Source organism: Lygodium microphyllum, chromosome 10 (genome assembly GCF_053477565.2).
Source record: "Lygodium microphyllum isolate KBCC chromosome 10, Lygodium_microphyllum_v1.1.10, whole genome shotgun sequence".
NCBI lineage: Eukaryota > Viridiplantae > Streptophyta > Polypodiopsida > Schizaeales > Lygodiaceae > Lygodium > Lygodium microphyllum.
Genome location: NC_141144.1, coordinates 163,335,055 through 163,354,742, shown reverse-complemented (window position 1 = coordinate 163,354,742; position 19,688 = coordinate 163,335,055). Strand labels below are relative to the sequence as shown.

Below are 19,688 nucleotides of genomic sequence, written 5' to 3'. Positions count from 1 at the left end.
AAATGCACAACATATTAAGCATTACATGTGTGTGTATGTGTGAACACGAAGCATTACATGGGATAATGCACAACATATTAAGCATTACATGTGTGTGTGTTAACACGAAGCATTACATGAGAAAATGCGCAAGATATTAAGTCGATCACCTTGACCCTTTTTAAGGAAATTAACCATTTTTTAGAATGAGGATCAATATATGTTGCTTACTTCTTACTGTTAACAAAAAACTTTGTGTCCGTGTTTGTGCTCAGCTTCCAAAGGCATCCGTCATTTGATGTATAAAGAAAAGTGATTGATTACTTCAACCACCATGCTATGTGCCACTTCATGAGGACATTTGAGCGTTTTGGTGTGTAAAGAAGGAGCGCCTAGCTCTGAAAATTTTGGAGTTCGGGCCTTGGGGCGGGGGTGCGGGGCCGTGGCCGTGTGTAACGGGCGTACGCCATGGACTCTCTTTGCTCGCCCCTTTTATTGTGGGGTCATAAAGGTGTTGGCATAGTTCGCGTGTAATGGGCCTACGCCATAGACTCTCGTTGAAGTTTGCACGCCCCTTATGAGGGTAGTACTCCTCCCTCACCCACGTGATGGTATCGTGTGATGCGCGTTGATAGCTCCACCCACTACACGTGAAATCTTGTCCTGCAAGCCTTTCTGGATTTCTTGTAAATATACTCGTGCCTTCGTTGCGCATTGAAATACATATGCCGTGTTACCTTCATTCCGTGTCATGTTACCTTGTCCTGTGACGTGTTACGCTTCCACAACTCATGACGTGTTATGCTTCTGCGTTTCGTGTCGTGTCGTGATACACTTTCGCAAAATTGTGGGACCGCTGATTAGAGGGTGATCCCTCATGAGGCGGGCTCCACGGGGTGGGTGTTACCTGCCCCATAACGCGGGCCTCAGAAGGAGGGTACGCTACACTTGGTATCAGAGCTCAACTTACGCGAGGGCTAGTCCTTCAACATGCGTGGGGGCGATTTTGGAAAGGAAGCTAGTTGTATTTCATCAACATGGGTGGACGCAACAAGAATAAAAGTGGGATTCGAGATGACCGAGATGAAATCTCGGTAGCCCTTGGAATCGGGGCAAGTAGGCCTCAATTGGTAATTGGGGAAGGATATGCAACTGAGCATGAGAATGAGTTGGATGCTGCTATGCACGATGAAGAGGAGTCGTGGTGTGAGCCCGACCCAATGGATGCCATGCAAGAGATGATGAAGGACTTGATGGCTACCATGCTACCCAAGGCACTCGGAAAGGCTCAAGCTGAAAACTGACAATGATGGGGAGATTCGCTAAAGGCATCGAAGGAAAGAGAAGAAGGATCGGGATGACTCCTCATCCAATGAAATGGGAAAATACAAGCCTTAAGCACTAGAAAAGTACAAAGGAGAAAGGAACTCAGTGAGCCTAAACCGATGGATACGAGAGGTGGATGGCTGCATGAAACTACTCAAAGTCTCAAGCAAAAGAAGAGGATTGGTGGTAGCATAGCTGCTGGAGGGTGATGCCTCAAAGTGGCTGATGTATGAGGAAGAGCAGTTTGATAGAAAACTCTCATGGGAAGAGTTGCATAGGAACATGAATGGATATTTTGTGCCAAAGAATGAACCATTCAAGGTCAGAGACGAATGGAAAAATTTGAGGCAGAATGCGGGCTGAATGAGAGATTATGTACAAAAGTATAGGTCTCTAATGCTTCAGCTACCAGACATGGATGCGACCACCAAACTGCATGGTTTTCTATATGGGATGCAGCCATGGGCTCAAAGAGAAATAGAGAAACAAGAGCTAGGAATTCTGTTGGAGGCCATGACGATGGTGGAGAGGCTCACAGATTATGATGGTAGACAAGGAGGGGCGGGTCGTGGGTCCTCTTAAGGAGGTAATGCCGCTCAGTCCAATTCAACATGGGGAAACAAACAAAACCAAGGATCATACCAAAACAATGCACATGGAAATAGTGGATGGAGTGGCAAGCAACCCCTCAGATTGGAGTACATTGAGACTCGGTTCGAGACAACCCCATCCAATAGTTCTGCCAGTTCCAGGACAACCAACTCAGGGGTCAGCCGATAGAATAATTCAAATAGAGGTGGTTACGGAGGAGGGGGTAGAATTGGGCAAGGAAGAGGAGGCCCATTGGCTTGTCACTCATGCGAAGGACTGCACTTCGCGCAGGATTGCCTGAGAGGAGCAGTAGCATCATCAAGTGGGTCAAGGTTTGCTTATGCACAAGCAGACGCAGAGGGAGGTCAAGTGCACAAAAGCATATGTGATATGCGTTGATAGCTCCACCCACTACACGTGAAATCTTGTCCCGCAAGCCTTTTGGCTTTCTTGTAAATATACTCGTGCCTTCGTTGCACATTGAAATACATATACCGTGTTACCTTCATTTCGTATCGTGTTACCTTGTCCCGTGACGTGCTATGCTTCCGCAGCTCATGACGTGTTACACTTCCGCGTTCCGTGTTGTGTCGTGATACGCTTTCGCAAAACTGTGAGACCACTCATTAGAGGATGATCCCTCATGAGGTGGCCTCCACGGGTGGGTGCGGCCTGCCCAGTGCCCATAACGGGCCTCGGAAGGAGGTACGTTACACCCCTTTTTATTCCGGGGATGTAAAGATGTTGCCTTCCACTCGCAAGACGAGTTTTTCAATGCGGCAACAGTCGAAGATCCGCAGTGCGCATTTCCGAACAACTAACTAGCGAACGCGAGGAAGGAAAAAATATATGTCAGGGGGACGATGGAGCGGAATGGATCCTCTGGCGGCAGCAGCTACCTCTTCATCAGAGTCGGAAGGAGAAGGGGGAGACGAGGACGAAGAACGAGAAGCGGAGAATGAGAAGGAGCACCATCCGTCAGCTAGTGCTCGCAATAAAGGTATCATTTTCGCACTTGATTTTGAAGAAATAGGTATTATCTTCTGACCAGCATAAGCTTGTTGTGCAGAAGGTGTTGTGGTTGGGACGAACAAGGTTTCTGTGAGCTTTGAAACGTTAAGCAGGCATGGATACTCCGGTGGCCCCTCTGTTCTTTATGTGCCTCCTCCGAAGTCCTGTCAAGGAGAACAAGACTGGTCTTGGTCTTCAGGGAAACGCAAGGGAGAGGACCAGGAAGACAGCGAATCTTTAGAGAAGCGTGACCAGACACGGGACATTGTCAATGAAGGAGCTATCCAGGTAGCTATAATGTTTTGTTTCTCGTTGGAGCCTTATTGTATTGTCACCATTATATATTGTTATGGTGCACCATACCAGGATAATGAACGGTTTGTCTTGAACATGGAAAGGCCAACATGTAGGTAGCTTTGGCTAAGATGTTCTTTGGGAACGGAGTGTGGACAGTGAAGGTAGAGGGCTTGAAACTTGCCAAAACGAGATTGGGACTGAATGGAGGGCAGTATGCGTATTTATAAAAAGTGTCAGGATCTTGTACCACACATTGTTTTAAAACTTTCTTAAATTGTGTATCATTTTAGGGTTTTCACTAATTAAGCATTTTGGAGACTATTTAAGTGGCTAATTGAGCATGAATTGCTTACGTTAGCTGAACACCCTCTCTTAATCCTGAAAACTGAGCGAGAAAGGGTGCACCTATATATCTATATAGATGAAGTTTACGAACCCCATCTCACTATCCTCTCACTCCCTCTTTGGCACTGGAGAATCGTGAGGGATGAGTGCATCACTTGACCTAGAAAGTGGAAGGAGGGGTTGCCAAGCTCTTTTCTCGATTGAAAGATGAGGATCCCTTTCGTGCCTTGGCCTTTGCTTGGCTAGAGGGTCGGAATTGGAGTCTCAGGAAGAGGACGACTCAGTATAAGACTGTTCGGAGTCAGCTTTTTCTTCTTCTCCTTCTTCTTTCTCAAAGCCACTAACTCTTTATAGTCCTTTTGCATGTGTCCCTTTCTACTACAGTGATAACATTGAGCCTTTGAATTCTTCCTGTCACCCCTCTTGGAAGTTGCAATAGCCTCACCAAAACTTGTATAATGAGACAAAAGCTTGCCTTGTAGACATAAAGATGCCTCAAATAGCACAGAGGACATATGGGTAAAGCTTGCAGGTGTCGAGGATGTCTCCTCCCTTAAAGCATTGGCCACTCCATTAAACTTCAAGGGGAGCTTGTAGAGTACTGTTTCTACAAGATATGCCTCTAGAAGAGTAGATTGCATGTGTCGAAGCTCGTCTTGTATTTGTGCAACATGGAGCAAAAATGAATAATTAGTGTCCTTAGACTCAAACTTCATCTGCTGGAGCTGTCCATAAAGTGTCACAATACACATGGTGAAACGTGCCTCATAGATGTTACTGCTCTCATGAGCAACATTGCCGGGCCTATGGGCTACTTATTGATTCAAGCGTTTCAAGTAATTAAACTATGGCTACCTCTCACATAGCCAATGTGCACTCTCCAATTGAATGTAGTGAGCTGAGGGTAACCACGAAACGCGTTTTGCATGTGAAATGTTTCAGCATGGTGTGAAACGGCCAAATGTTTCAGTCCAAGGGAAAAAAAGGCGTTTCCTTAAAAGAAGGTTTTGGTCGGACCTTTTTCTTCCAGTTTAGTCGGACTAATAATCAATGCTTAAAAAGCAACGAACCAAGGAATGATTGAAACGTGTGAATCATGGCAACGTGGACTGCTACAGTTCGTATGTTTGTGGATGTGGGCAACATAAAGACAATCATGAATCGTGCTTCGTGGATAGCATCGATCGACGATAACACAACTTTGTGTTGGTTGTGTGCGATCGGCGACAGGTCACGACTCAATCCACAGGACAACAACTTGTCAATCTAGTGTCCACTAGCTCGTGCAATCAGGTTGGCCCAATTTTCCGAAATTTGTGCGTGCGTGTGTGTGTACATAGTCTTGTTTCTTTCAGCTTTGTGAGTTGTCCAAATCAAGATTGTGGAGACTCTCTCTCTTTCTCTCTCTCTCTCTCTCTCTTTCCCCCCTTTCCCCTTTCTTGGATTCTTCAAATTAGAAACTTAAACATTTTGCTCCGATTACACCAAAATCACCTCTACTCTAGTAAATTTAACTTTAAAATTGATAAAATTTCCCCCAATTCTACCAATTTTTGTTCCTATTCTAGGAATTTTTGCACCAAGTCTACATGATTATGCCCAATTTTACTTGAGCCTTGAATGTAATTTTTTTTTCCCAAATGTTGAAATGTTGCCCTAATTCTTTTCCCAAGTCTGAAAATTAAACATTTTGCCCCAATTTGAATGTTGCTCAATCTTCTTTGTTGGCCCAAATTCTACTTATAATTGCCCAAAATTTGAGAAATTTTGCTCCAAATCTTTAAATTTACCTCCAAATATGAAAACTTTTGTCCCAAATCTGAAATTTCATCTCAATTTCTTTCCCAAATGCTGAAATTTTGCCCCAGTTCTTTCCTTAAGTCTCAAATTTGAACATTTTGCCCCAATTTGAATGTTGTCCAATCTAAATGTTGATCCAATTCTATCTAAATTTGCCCCAATTCAAATGTTGCCCAATTTGTCGATCCAATTTTATCTAAATTTACCCCAAATTTTCAAATTTTAGAAGTTAGGCCCAAATCTAAACCAAGTTTGGACTTTGACAGTTTACATCCATAGTGCTAAGAGAGCTAGGCTCATGAGTCGATGTAGCTAGTGTCTTACCACTTGCTTGTGTTTGAGTTTGAGAAGCTTGGCCTCTCACTATTGCATTCTCTCTCTCTCTACTATCCTGATCAATAGGACCTTTTAGCTCTCCCAAAATTCTCAACCACCTTGATTGTTCTCAACGATAGGTAAAAATATGGGTTCAAAGACCCTTGTGCATCCGCCTATTCCCTCACCACTTACCCATGTAAAATGGGCTTTTGTTCAAGTGACACCACCGACAAGTACCTCTCCGCAATGCTTGCATATCCACTTTCTAGAGCCGGATCTAGGAAGACACTTGCTTGGTTCCCTTGAGTAGTTCCCCTAATCATGTTTACTTGGCAAACAAAAGATGAAAATAATAAAAATTATATGTAAAAATTACAATTCAGAAAGAGTGCCAGCATTGAGCATCCAGAGAATTTAAGAAATGAGAAACTTGTAGATAATTCCCAAACTAAATTATTCAAATTTGGGATATAGTTTTCAGATTTGGAAATTTGGATCAACTTAAGCGGCTCGCACAGGTGCCTATAAGAGATTAATCAATGCTGTTTCAGCTCTATGGTTGTTGCAAGAGCACCTATCTCTCTTGCTGATTCGGAGGCTCTAAGGACCACTAGATTGAACTGTGAGAATGATCTGATTCTCACGAGCTTGGAGGGTCATAGAGCATCATGGGAGAAATTTGGATGCACAATTATCTTAGATGGATGGAAAGATACTCACAAGCGCCACTTAATGAATATCTTAGTATCTTCTTGCACTGGAATGACATTTCTAAGATCTATAGATCTATCAGGCTGTGATATGTGGATAATAGATATCTTCTAGTTCCAACTTGTAAGTATACTTTAGTTTTTGTTAATTTTGTATTTAGCCTAACTACTACTAAGTTATGTATAATGTAATAGGAGAGGTAATATTTAATCATATCAATGAAGCAATCTAGGGGATTGGGCCGGAGCATGTTGTACAGGTTGTAACAGATAATGCAAGTAGCTGTAAGATTATAGGAGAGCTTTTGGAGACTTGATGAGATCCCGATTTGCCTACTTAAATATCATATGCACATGTGGAAAAGGGTACTTTTAGGCAGGGAACTTTTGTCACGAAAAAGCAATGATTATATATAGGGTGCGGGCACACTTGCGCGAATTATAGATGACGGCTACAAGGGTGACGGATTGTATCTGATGCCTAGGGATGGACGTAAACTCGTCGGCTATTTGTGGTGTCAAAAGAGATATTTGTCCTGATCTTGAAAGAAGACTTAACGGGTTGTTGTTGGCGACCCGGTCTTGGATCTATTGTGGAGAAGGCTTTAGGGCTGATCAACTTTGCTCTTCGAAAGTCATTTGCTCATAGCCTATTTAGGCATCATTGCCAATGGGAGCTTGTAAGACCGGCCAAAACAAGATTTTGCTATATTTTCCTAGTTTTGTGCAGGTATGTGAGCTACAAGTTGGATCATGTGTCTTATCCTTATTACAAATTGCAAATTATAATCATTATTTATAACTTACGACTATAACTTATGCTATATTCCTGAAAGATGACTTTGAAAGACAGAGAGAAAACCATGAAAGCACGAGTGATTTTTCTCCTCCCAACCACGCCTAGATCATGCTGGCCCTCTCACTCGGATTCATTTGCCAGCCGTCAACTTCCTGGAGTCCTACTATTCCTGGACTCTCTTACTCTCTAGGCTCCCCTTAACCCCGTTCGGGCGCCTAAGAGCCCGGACGGTCATTCTCGTGCATGTTCCCCTAGACTTACCTTAATGTCACATTAAATGTCACTTTTAATGTCATTCCATATTTATGACCTTAACGTGACATTAAATATCACTTTTAATGTCACATTTCCTTCCCCTTAAGAATCGGTTTCGTCCTCGAAAACGATACTTGGAAGGTCTAACAGTAAATCGGGAAACCTTTTCTTTAAAGTACTTACTCGCTCCCATGTCGAGCTTTCTTCTGAACAATCTTTCCACTTAACCAAACATTCCTGATAAATAGTATTCCTTGTTCGTCTGTTACGAACATTTAATATTTTTTCTGGTTCATGTGGACTAGATTGGTCATAGAATAGCTCCTCAATATCATCATTGAAGATTAGATTATCCAAATCACCCAGCTTTTTCCTTAATTTACTTACATAAAAAACTGGATGTATTTTACTACCAGCAGGTAGTTGGAGCTTGTAAGCCAATTCTCCCACCCTTTTAAGTATTATGAAAGGACCACAATACCTTGGTGAAAGCTTTGGACATTGTCCCTTTTTCATAGTTTTAGTTTGTTCAGGCACCTTAAGATAGACCAATTCTCCTTCTTCAAAGGAGATGTCTCTTCGGTGAGGATCTGCATATGCTCTAGCTCGATTTTGAGCTTTTTTAATATTTTCTTGAGCAAATTTTAACATACTAATCATATCCTCCAAAAAGTCTTTAGCTGCCTGAACCTTTTCCTTATGCAGTCCTACTGCAAAAGGAGCTCTGGGCTGAAACCCATACATTAACATAAATGGACTATATCCAGTGGAAGAGTGCTTGGCACTGTTATATGCAAACTCTGCTATCGGTAAATACTCTTCCCAATTAGTTTGCCTTTTACTTACATATGCCCTAAGCATATCTTCAAGAATTTGGTTAACCCTTTCAGTTTGCCCATCTGTTTGCGGATGATCCGCCGTACTCATGCTAAGTTTAGTATCCAATTTCCTAAATACCGCACGCCAAAAATGGCTATCAAATTTTTTGTCTCGATCAGAAACTATATTTGCTGGAAGGCCATACAATCGGTATATGTTCTCTACGAACAATCTAGCCAATTCTGGTGTTTTAACATCAGTTGAAGTTGGAATAAACCTAGCCATTTTGGTTAACCTATCCACAATCACCCACACAGAGTCGTGCCCCCTCTGTGTTCTAGGTAAAGCAACAATAAAGTCCATGGAGATACTCTCCCATTTTCTCGAAGGAATCTCTAGTGGATGGAGAAGTCCTTCCATTTTTAATCTTTCAGCTTTATTAACCTGGCATTTATTACATTTGACCACATAGTCAAGGACGTCCTTATTCATTCTAGGCCAATAGAACTGTCTTTTAATAAGACTATAAGTCTTATTAACTCCTGGATGTCCCGCACTAGGGGTATCATGACACTCAAAGAGTATCTGGCGCCTTATTTCTGTATCTTTCGGGACACATACCCTACCCTTGTAGAGTAAATAACCATTATCAATGGTGAAATTCTTCCACTTGAATCCAGTTTGAGCAACCCTTGATGCTCCATTTCCTTGTTGAACATCCTCAGATATTCCTTCCTCAGTAGAAGCGGATCCCCATTTTTTATTGCTTCCCATATGTTGGAATATGCAGGATCAACTTGGCATTTCCCTTTTAAAGATTCAAGCAAGTTGGAAGTGAACTGAGTAAAACTCAATTCATTAATGATGGGCATTCTGCTGAGTGCATCAGCTACTATATTATATTTTCCTTTTCTATATCTTATCTCATAGTCGAATTCTTGGAGGAGTTCGGCCCATCTGGCTTTACGCCCGTGTAAATCGGATTGATCATTAAGCCACTTAATGCTTTCATGATCCGATAAAATCAAAAGTCTAGCACCATACAAATAGTGCCTCCATTTCTTCATTGCATGTACTATTGCATACAGCTCCCTCTCATAAACAGAATAATTCTGTTTTGCACGATCTAATTTCTTGCTTTCAAAAGCAACTGGTCGACCTTCTTGTAATAAGACCGCGCCTATTGCCTTATCACTGGCATCAGCTTCAACCACAAATGGTTTGTTGGGATCCACTATTAATAGTACTGGAGCTGTAGCAATAGCTACCTTAAGTTTTTGAAAACTTTCATTTTGGTCTGTTCCCCAATTAAAACTTTTTCCTTTCCCTTTAAGTTGGTATGTCATTGGAACAGCTATTTTGGCATAATCTTGAATGAATCTACGATAAATTCCAGATAAACCTAGGAAGATCTGCAGCTCTTCCAGGTTCCTTGGAGGTGGCCATTCAATAATTGCCCTTACTTTTTCTGGATCCATGTTGATTCCCTCTTTCGAGATAATATGCCCTAGATATTTGACCTCTTGTGCAAAGAATTCACATTTAGTTTTCTTCGCATAAAGGGAATGTGTTCTTAACAGTTGGAATACTAATTGTAAGTGTTCCAAATGTTCTTCTCTTGATTTACTAAAGATCAAGATATCATCCAAAAAGACTACTACAAAATGTCCTAGATAGGGCCGTAAAACACTATTCATCAGCTTCATAAAGGTAGCTGGTGCATTAGTGAGGCCAAAAGGCATCACCAAAAAATCATAATGCCCGTATCTAGTACGAAATGCCGTCTTGGAAACATCTTGTGCCTTAATTCTTATTTGGTGATAGCCTGATCTTAAATCTATCTTTGTGAAGAATTTTGCCCCTTGCAATTGATCAAAAAGATCTTCCATTCTGGGCATAGGAAATTTATTCTTCACCGTTATTTTATTAAGTGCTCTATAGTCAACACAAAGTCGAATAGAACCATCTTTTTTCTTTACCAATAAAATTGGTGAAGCCCAAGGTGAATTACTAGGTTGAATAAACCCTTTATCCAGGTAATCCTTAATTTGTCTTTCAACTTCTTGATGCTGTGTTTCACTTAACCTATACGGTGGTTTTGAAATTGGATGTGTATCCTTATTTATATCAATTGGGTGATTTATATCACCCCTATCTGGTGGAAGGCCACTTGGTAAATCAGAAGGAAACACATCTTTAAAAACATCTAACAAACTATTCAATTCATTATTAACATTCAACTCACAAACATAAGAAAATTGTTGCTTAATATTACAGAAAGTAAAAGTATTCTGTACAGGAAGAGACCATAGCATATATACCTCACAAACTTCCTTCTTTATCAGCTTCTGAACTTCAGTAGAACATAGCAAAGGATTATCAGATACTTCATGTTCACCTTGAATGACAAAAGTCTTACCATCCCTTTCAAATTCCAGTGTATTATGGTGATAGCTACGTTTTAAGGATGGTTCCAATCCCCATAGCCACTCCCTCCCTAGAGTAATATCAGCTCTTTCCATGTTCATTATTTGGAAATCAAGCTTATCTTTATATCCTTGAATCTCAATTTCCAAATTGGATACCATTGTATCCCATATTTTATTATCTTGGCCTTGCATCATACGAACAACATATTGATGCTCACTGTTTTGTTGGGGAAGTTTCAATTTTTTGACAAGTGCATAATTTATAAAATTATGTGTGGCAGAGTCATCAATCATGACTCTAACCCTTTTTCCAGCTATCAATCTATGTACTCTAAGTAAATCATGTGGCCCAAAAGTAGGCTGCCACATAGAAGTTGACATACAACACTTATGTTGTACATCCATGTGCAAGACCTCTAAAGATTTATACTTTTCATGGCCCTTTAATTCTAAGGTCTGCACTACATGGATTTGTTTTTCTTTTCCCTTGCCCTTGTCCTTATCCTTTCCTTTGTCTTCCCCCTTTTTCTTTTGAGGGCAATTCCAAGCAGCATGGTTAGGGGATAGGCAATTAAAACACAACTTTTCTTTTTTGGCCTTATCAAAGTCATCCGGACTTAACTTTGGCCTCATATATGGTTTCTTTTCAAAAGGTTGTTTTTTACCCTTGAAAAATGGCATTTTCCTTTTAAATTTGCCCACAAATTTGGAGGTTTCCACTTCCTTAGACTTGGGCTCCGTATCAGTGAGACTAGTGAGTGTACCTGGACGCATACTATCTTCATAAATTAATGCAAATTTAATTGCCTCTTCCAGCGTCTTAGGTAAACTCCGTTTTACTTCCTTTTTACAGGCTTTATCCAGTCCCCTAATGAATCCTCTTGTTTTTTGGAATTCATCTATTCCTTCCAGTTTGAGGATTATCTCACGATATTCCTCCAGATATGTCAGCAGGGGTCTTCCCTTTTGTCTGACATAATCCCAATCTTCCCAATTTCTTTCCATTTCATTTTCAGGTAGAAATTCTTTCAAAAAGACGGATTCAAATTGAGCCCAAGTTTCAGGTATTTTATTCGCCTCTTTTAAAGTTCGCCACCACTTATATGCTTTGGGTCCCAAAGTTAAACTAGCCTCCAGTGCTTGGAGATGTGGTGGGGTATTTTTTAATTTATGTAAATCTTCCCATTTTTGGAGGAAATTAAAGATTGTGTCTTTATTCCTGTCTTTTTCCTCCCCGTAACATTGAGGTGGTTTCATATCCTTTAGATCTGGATTATCCCTCAATTTATGGTAAGTTTGGGGTTCCTTAGGATCTCGCATAGTCACATCTAAATCTTTCGATGAAGATGGGACATCTGAGATTTCTATCTTATTTTTATCTCTTTCCAACAATAAAGTTAACTGAGATTTTATTTCATTAAGTGTTTGAGTTAAAAATTCCATTTGAACCCCCTGAGTTTGTACACGAGCAGTAAGATCATCGAATTGCTCTCGCGTAGCAAAAAATTCTTCCCATTGTTCTTCTTGTATTTCTGGTTCATGGGGATCTACCATAGGTTGGTCCCCAGAACTAGAACTTTCCATTACCCTTTCTTTCCCTTTTTCTGCCATTAATACACTGGAATTGGAAAGCAAAAATAAGAAATTTGCATACAAGATAAAGTACTTCCCTGATTTTTAATGGCAGGCTGTGGTTGCTGGTTTGGAAAGAAGCCCAAAGAGTAATGAACAAATTTTATCTTCCCAGACTAGAGTAGTAAAACAGTCATGCTGGAAATTCAATTTCCTGATTTCAGTCGTGTATGACATTCTTCTGTCCCTCTCACAGCAGTCGCAATGATGTCCATCTCACAGCAGTCGCAGTCAGCAGTCGCAGTTACCCGTCAACAGCAGTCGTGACAAAGTCACGTTTCCTCGTGACCCTACGCCTGGTCCTCGCGACGCCATTTCTGGTCTGGTCCTCGCGACCCCACGTCTGATTGTTTTTTTTTCCTGCCCGTAACGTAACGTGTCACATTAATGTGACGTGGCACGTCTCTTTTCTTTCTCTTCACGGCCCGTCGCGTTTTCACGGCGCCTGATACTCACACGACCTTGCGAAACGTTGACGACCTGGCGGGCGACTGACTGTCTGACGAACAACTAACGATCTGACGAACGACGGATCTGGTCGTTGAACCATGTGCTCTGATACCAATGAAAGATGACTTCGAAAGACAGAGAGAAAACCATGAAAGCACGAGTGATTCTTCTCCTCCCAACCACGCCTAGATCAGTGCTGGCCCTCTCACTCGGATTCATTTGCCAGCCGTCAACTTCCTGGAGTCCTACTATTCCTGGACTCTCTTACTCTCTAGGCTCCCCTTAACCCCGTTCGGGCGCCCAAGAGCCCGGACGGTCATTCTCGTGCATGTTCCCCTAGACTTAACTTAATGTCACATTAAATGTCACTTTTAATGTCATTCCATATTTATGACCTTAACGTGACATTAAATATCACTTTTAATGTCACATTAATGTCACAATTCCCTTAATAAACATATGGTTAATCTTAGGTTAGTGAAGTGCAAGGATGCATTGAGGCATATGGTAGTGGATTAGGAGTAGTTGGATTGGTTAGAATGTTCTACTCTTGATGCCTTAAATATTACGCACATAATCTATAACATTGAGTTTTGGAGAGATGCAGATGGACTCCAATGTGGACTACTTCCTATAGTATCAATGTTGCGAATGTGTGATAGTGAAGGAGCTACCATGGGCCTTTTGTATGAGTTTATGGAAAGGCTTCGTAATGCTATCCGTGATTGCACTGTATTGTCAATTGACCAAGTAAGGAAATTTGAGTTGTTCTTTAATTCTATAACATATGCCGTATTTGATCACAACTTTACATTCTCAAAGACTCTCAGAGTCTCAAGTCTTGGCTTGGAAGTTGAAATTATTGTTTATGATTTGTATTCTTTGGGCCTTCAATTAATTAAATCCATGGTGCATATGAAGTTTGAACTCGTTAGTTGCTTGATTCTTCAACTAGCCAATTTAATGTCTAGACTCTTGACTCTCAACTCTTTAGCTTGTGATTGTAGTTTATTAAAATTTAAATGTTGTTTTTAAGTGTAAACTGGATACTTACATGCCATGATTCTCAAGTCTTAGTACTTGTATAGAATACTATAGAGTGACTCATGAGTAGTGATATTTATAAGAAAATATATTCTACATATATTATTCAGCCGTTTTAGTTCATGTTTCACGTGGGATCTTCTCGGAGGTGAATTGTTTTAGAGTGAAATGCAATGTTTTAGGGGTCAAATGTTTCAGGGGTGAAACGTTTCGTGATTACCTTGAGTGAGCTTATCGGCCGATCCATTTGTCGTGGTCTAGCCATATGAATATGCCAATAGCTCCACGATCCAAGGGATGCACTCAAGCTGCGGGAGTGCACAATGGAAGAAGGAACACAAGCACAGAGAGAGAAAGAGAGAGACAAAGCAGAAAATGAAGGAAGAAATACCGCACTGACTGAAGATGGATGCTAAATACAATGATGTGGACTGATTGGTCTCTGCATGCAGCCCATGGCATTAGTGAGGGTACCAAATCAGGATGAGATGATGGCAGCACCACGTTGAAGAGTGTTTGGGACCCAGAGTGTGTTGAAATCTGCACGAAGAAGTGATCAGCCCTTGCCTGTCAAAAAGTTACTTGCGAATAACGGGAATCGAAGTGTGGATTGTGGCTATATATAGCGAAATGCCTCTAAAACTGGCTGCTTGCTAAAAGGGCCTCTAAATCTGGCTGACTTGCTAAAATAGATTATATGACTGCAATAAATGCAATTTGAATGCACATAAAAAATGGAAAAATAATGACAAAATATCCCAGGCAATTGTGGAGCAAGTAGGCATTGTCATGTGGTGGAATCCAAGTGACAGACAAAGGAAATGCATGCTAAACTATTAGAGCTCCAATGTCTCCGCCAGACTCTGATAGGAGTTCACAACCGGGAGATGACATAGTGACATTACTAAACAGGGCAGGCTAATGTGAGAGTGCACAACGGAAGAAGGAGCACGAACACAGAGAGAGAGAGGGCGATAGAGAAAGCAGAAAATGAAGGAAGAAATACTGCACTGACTGAAATGAATGCTGAATACAAAGGTGTGGACTGATTAGTCCTTGCACGCAGCCCGGAGCGTCAGTGAGGGCACTAGATCAAGCTAAAATGTGTGACAACACCAATGTCGGAGAGGAGTGGGAGTAGTGTGTGCTGAATCTGCAGAAAAGAGTGAGTGAGAGTGACCAAGAGGGCTGTTATAAATAGGCCTCTCCTCCTAAATGTGGCCGACCAGCTGGCAGCATGCCAAAACTGGCCGACTGCCCTAAAATGGGCTGACTAGAAAATGCGCCCTAAAATGGGCGAGCAGCCACTCAAAAGTGAAATGCACAAACACATAAATGCTGAACAAATTGACAGAGCTCCTCTGCCTCCTGCCAAACTTTGACAGGAGCTCACAACCAGGAGATGATAGACTGACATACAAAATGGGGCACGCTAACACCCCCTCTCTGATCCTGGGAATGTTTGAAGACCTAACAAACTCATGTGATGAAGCAAAAAAGCCTGAGGCAAAGGCTTTGTGAAGAGATCAGTTGCATTGTCCTCCCTGGGACAGTAGGCCACCGCTAGCTTCAAATCCATGATCCGCTCTTGAACATAATGGTACTGAATTTCAATGTGTTTCGTGCAAGCATGAAACATTGGGTTCTTGGCCAGAGCAAGGGCACTCTAGTTGTCCGCGCGTAGCTCCATAGGTCCTATTTGTGAAAAGCCAATCTCTGCCAACATATGACACAGCCTAACTGCCTCCATAGCGGTCGAACACAAGGCCTGATACCTAGCCTTTGTAGAAGAAAGAGCCATAGTAGGTTGCTTCTTACTACTTCAAGAGATAGCTCTTGATCCAAGGGAGAAAGCATAGTGCGTAGTGGATTGTGGTGAATCCACATCACTTGCCCAATTAGAATCACTCCATCTTGAGAGAGTTACCCTCTCTCCATACATGATCCCATAGGATTGAGTAAAGAGCCATAGTAGGTTGCTTCTTACTACTTCAAGAGATAGCTCTTGATCCAAGGGAGAAAGCATAGTGCGTATTGGATTGTGGTGAATCCACATCACTTGCCCAATTAGAATCACTCCATCTTGAGAGAGTGACCCTCTCTCCATACATGATCCCATAGGATTGAGTCCCTTGCAAATACCGAAGAACACGCAAGGCTGCCCTCCAGTGATCTTGGGTAGGAGTCTTCATGAAAGACGACAACAAAATCACCACAGAAGAAATATCCATCACCTGCCCAATGAGAATCACTCCATCGAGAGAGAGTGATCCCCTCTCCATACATGATCCGGTAGGATTGAGTCCCTTGCAAATACCGAAGAACATGCAAGGCTACCCTCCAATGATCTTGAGTAGGAGTCTTCATGAAAGAAGATAACAAAGCTACCATAAAAGAAATATCCGGCCGAGTGTGAATTAGGCAGATAAGAGAGCCAACAAGGCACCTGTAACGGGTGGGATTGGTAAGGGGAACCCCATCTGCCACAAACTTGGACTCTGGGTCCATTGGGCAAGAAATAGGTAGACACTCGGCCATATGAAACTTTGAAAGAAGCTCGGAGTTATACCTGTGTTGCGAAATAAAAATGCATTGTGCCATTTGATATATCTCCAATCGAAGAAAGAAGAGAAGGATCCCAAGATCTGTCATGTCAAATTCTTGCCTCAGAATAGTTCAAGTGTGATCCACCTCGTGAGTGTCGCTTGTCAAAAGATGACATACCAGCGAGACAGTAGGGTTTGCGGGGAGGAACACAGAGTGAACTCGGCAAACATGGAGAAGAGAAGAGAAGAGAGAAGAAACTCTTGATGAATGGAATGATGAAGTTCTGAATCATGGAGTGAATGTGATACAAGGAAACAAGGGTACTGTAGCACAAGGAAGATGATGAAGACAGCCAAGAACCCCGAACCACAATGTCCTCCAGAAGGGGTGTGAGGGTAGTGGAGAGATTGGAGAGAAGAGGTGACGGACTGAATGAATCAGCCATGAGGAATGAATAAGAGTGGGGCCTATAAATAGGCATAGTCAGTCTAGGATGGCGCCCCTGTTTGGGGCTGCAAACCCTAAACGCAAAACCAGAAATGCAAAAACGCAAACTGCAGGTGAAGGGTTTCTCAACATCGCTCCCTGTAATGATAAGATCATCAACATACAAAACCAGCAAAACACAGTGGCTACCCTCAACCTAGAAGTATAGGTTGGGGTCATGATTAGAGTGATGGAAACCTTTTTGCACAAAGAAGTGCTCAATCCTCTGGTACGAAGCACGAGGAACCTGCTTCAGGCCGTAAAGGGCCTTCCGCAACTTATAGACATGATTCTCCTTCCCCTGCACAACAAAATTGGGAGGCTGTGAAACATAAATCTCCTCCTCAAGGATGCCGTTCAAGAAGGTTGACTTGACATTCATCTGATAGACAGGCCAACGGTGGTGGGTTGCAAGAGCCAAAATAACTCAAATAGTAGACATCCGAGTTGTAGGAGCAAAAGTCTCAAAATAATCCAATCCTGCCCACTATGCAAAGCCCTTGGCAACAATGTTGGCTTTGTGCTTGTCCAAGGAACCATCGGCAAGGTACTTGGTCTTAAAGATCCACTTCACACCTATCACCTTCTGCTTCTTGGGACGTGGTACGAGCTTCCAAGTCTGATTTTGCTCGATGGAATTGAGCTTAGCCTGTATAGCCTTTCTCCAAATATCCTGTGCAAGACTTTGATTTTCCATTTCTAATTCAATCTATTACTTAGTATATATTAGTGATTTTTCTATTTTTTTAGCCATTTGTAATAGAGTAATACTAACTTCCCTTATAATTAGTTATTTAAACAGTCCCAACATGTTTTTGAGGACAAAAACTTCTTTTGAGTGGGGATGGAATGTAAAGGATGGGAAATAACATACATAGAATGGAGGTATAAAAGGTAGAAGTACCAATCATTCGTACCAATCTTTGATATAGCATAAGTCTTTTCTTGCTTTATCTCTCCTTCATTTTTCATGGCTAACATTTTCCCTTTTCTCTCTCTCTCTCTCTCTCTCTCTCTCTCTCTCTCGTAGTGTTTCTCAAACCTCTTTCTTCTTTCTCTCTCCTTCAGTAGTCTTTGTCTCTCTTTTTCTTCTCTCTCCCAGTTCACTTCATGACATAGGTCCAAGCATGAGCGCATGGCCAAGCTCTACTCCAAGGAGATCTTAAAGAGAGAGAGAGAGAACTATCTTGGCATAAGGAGAAATCCCATGTCTTGAATTTATATAAGCGTTCTCTACTCTATCTTGCACTTAATGTTAGGCTAGAAATATCTATTATGACTTGGAACATCTTCCCCCTAGTACTAGGCTTGAGAGGCATGAGCAGAGGGCAAAGTTTTACTTCAAAAGAGAGCTCCAAGATAGAGTGTGAAACATTCTTATTAGAGAATGTAAACTATCTTCATAGGATCATAGCCATATCCTTGGAGGATATCTTTTGTCCAAGAGAGGCAAGCTTACCTCTCATGTCCTCTATCTTCGTTATGTGCTCCTTCATAGAAGGAGAGTCATCAAGACTGAGCATCCACAATTTCTTCTCAAGGGAAATCTTGTGGGCAAAAGTCTTGTGTTGATACAAAGATGAAAGTTTGGGCCACACCTTTGCTGTGGTCTTCAACTTGCGAACATGAACTAGGACGGAGTTGTGAACACTCATGAACAGAAAGGATCGGGCTTGAGAGTTGAGTCTATCCCACAAGGTAGCATGGGCCACAGCGAGGTACCATCAGCTAGATCCTCCTAAGTGCGGGGAATAGACTTGGAAACGAGCTCCCAACGATCAAAGGTGTCGAGGATGCACTCGACCTTGCAAGACCACAATGAGTAGTTGTCACCATAGAGAGGGTATCAAAGAAGGCATCTTCACATTAGATGGAGCCCTCATTTCAGATGGGGCCCGTTGTGAAAGATGAGCAGAAGATGGACGGGTTGCAGGACACTCCACCTGTCGAAACTCTCTATAATCACGTCTTCGCTCAGAAAGAGTGGTGAGACAAAAGCTCCTCCTCTGAGACATCAAAGCCTATTAACTGATAAGACATCTTTGGAATCTGCAATCACCCAGAAATGTTGTGTTTTGATGGAAACAATGCGAATGTCACAAGACAATCAGCTACAAATGGTGTAGATGTGCCCCCTGCACAAAGAAATACTGTCTCAAAGCAATACTGTTGCGTGCAGCCAGAGAGGTGTTGCCACCTCCAAAAGAGGAAAATCGACTGCAAATGCTAACGTGGCAGCAATAAATGCTGCTGCTTGGGGGAGAAAAGCTTCTGCATGCACCAACCAGTTGACGATTCAGCACTAGGGAGGGTCGCCTTCGTTGAAAACCTCCACAAATGGCTACCTTTGCAGCAAATGCAAAGGTGTTGGGCTTGCGTTTCATGGCTGGGTATGCTCCTGTGCAAAGAAATCTGCACTTTGTGCTCTCACTTAGGCGATGATACCATGTGAGAGTGCGCAACGGAAGAAGGAACACGAGCACAGAGAGAGAAAGTAGAAAATGAAGGAAGAAATACCGAACTGGCTGAAGATGAATGCTGAATACAATGATGTGGATTGATTAGTCCTTGCATGCAGCCCAAGGCATCAGTGAGGGCACCAAATCAGGCTGAGATGATGGAAGCACCACGTCGGAGAGTGTTCGGGAGCCAACCTGTACTGAAATTTGCACGAAGAAGTGATCAGCCAAGTGTGGGCTGTGGCTATAAATAGTCAAATACCTGTAAAATTGGCCGACTGCTAAAAAGGCCTCTAAATTTGGACAACTTGCTAAAATAGATGATATGACTGCAATATGTTGGGTTGACTCATGCCTACACTCACAGAGGAGTGTTGGTGATTCTCAGTAG

The 19,688-nt window shown here is 42.0% G+C and overlaps 1 protein-coding gene across 2 annotated transcripts in view; it reads left to right on the top strand.

Annotated features, from left to right (window-relative positions):
* The first annotated feature begins 2,605 nt into the window (after positions 1–2,605).
* Positions 2,606–19,688, top strand: part of LOC148030732 (uncharacterized) — a 31,202-nt gene continuing 14,119 nt past the window's right edge. The window contains exons 1-2 of one of the 2 annotated variants that reach the window (XM_087687077.1): positions 2,606–2,896; positions 2,969–3,195. In XM_087687077.1, the coding sequence (XP_087543203.1) occupies positions 2,746–2,896; positions 2,969–3,195 (378 nt within the window). In that variant the 5' untranslated portion in view covers positions 2,606–2,745. Of the gene's footprint in view, positions 2,897–2,965; positions 3,196–19,688 lie in introns of both variants that reach the window. The other variant, XM_087687076.1, reaches the window with a different exon arrangement.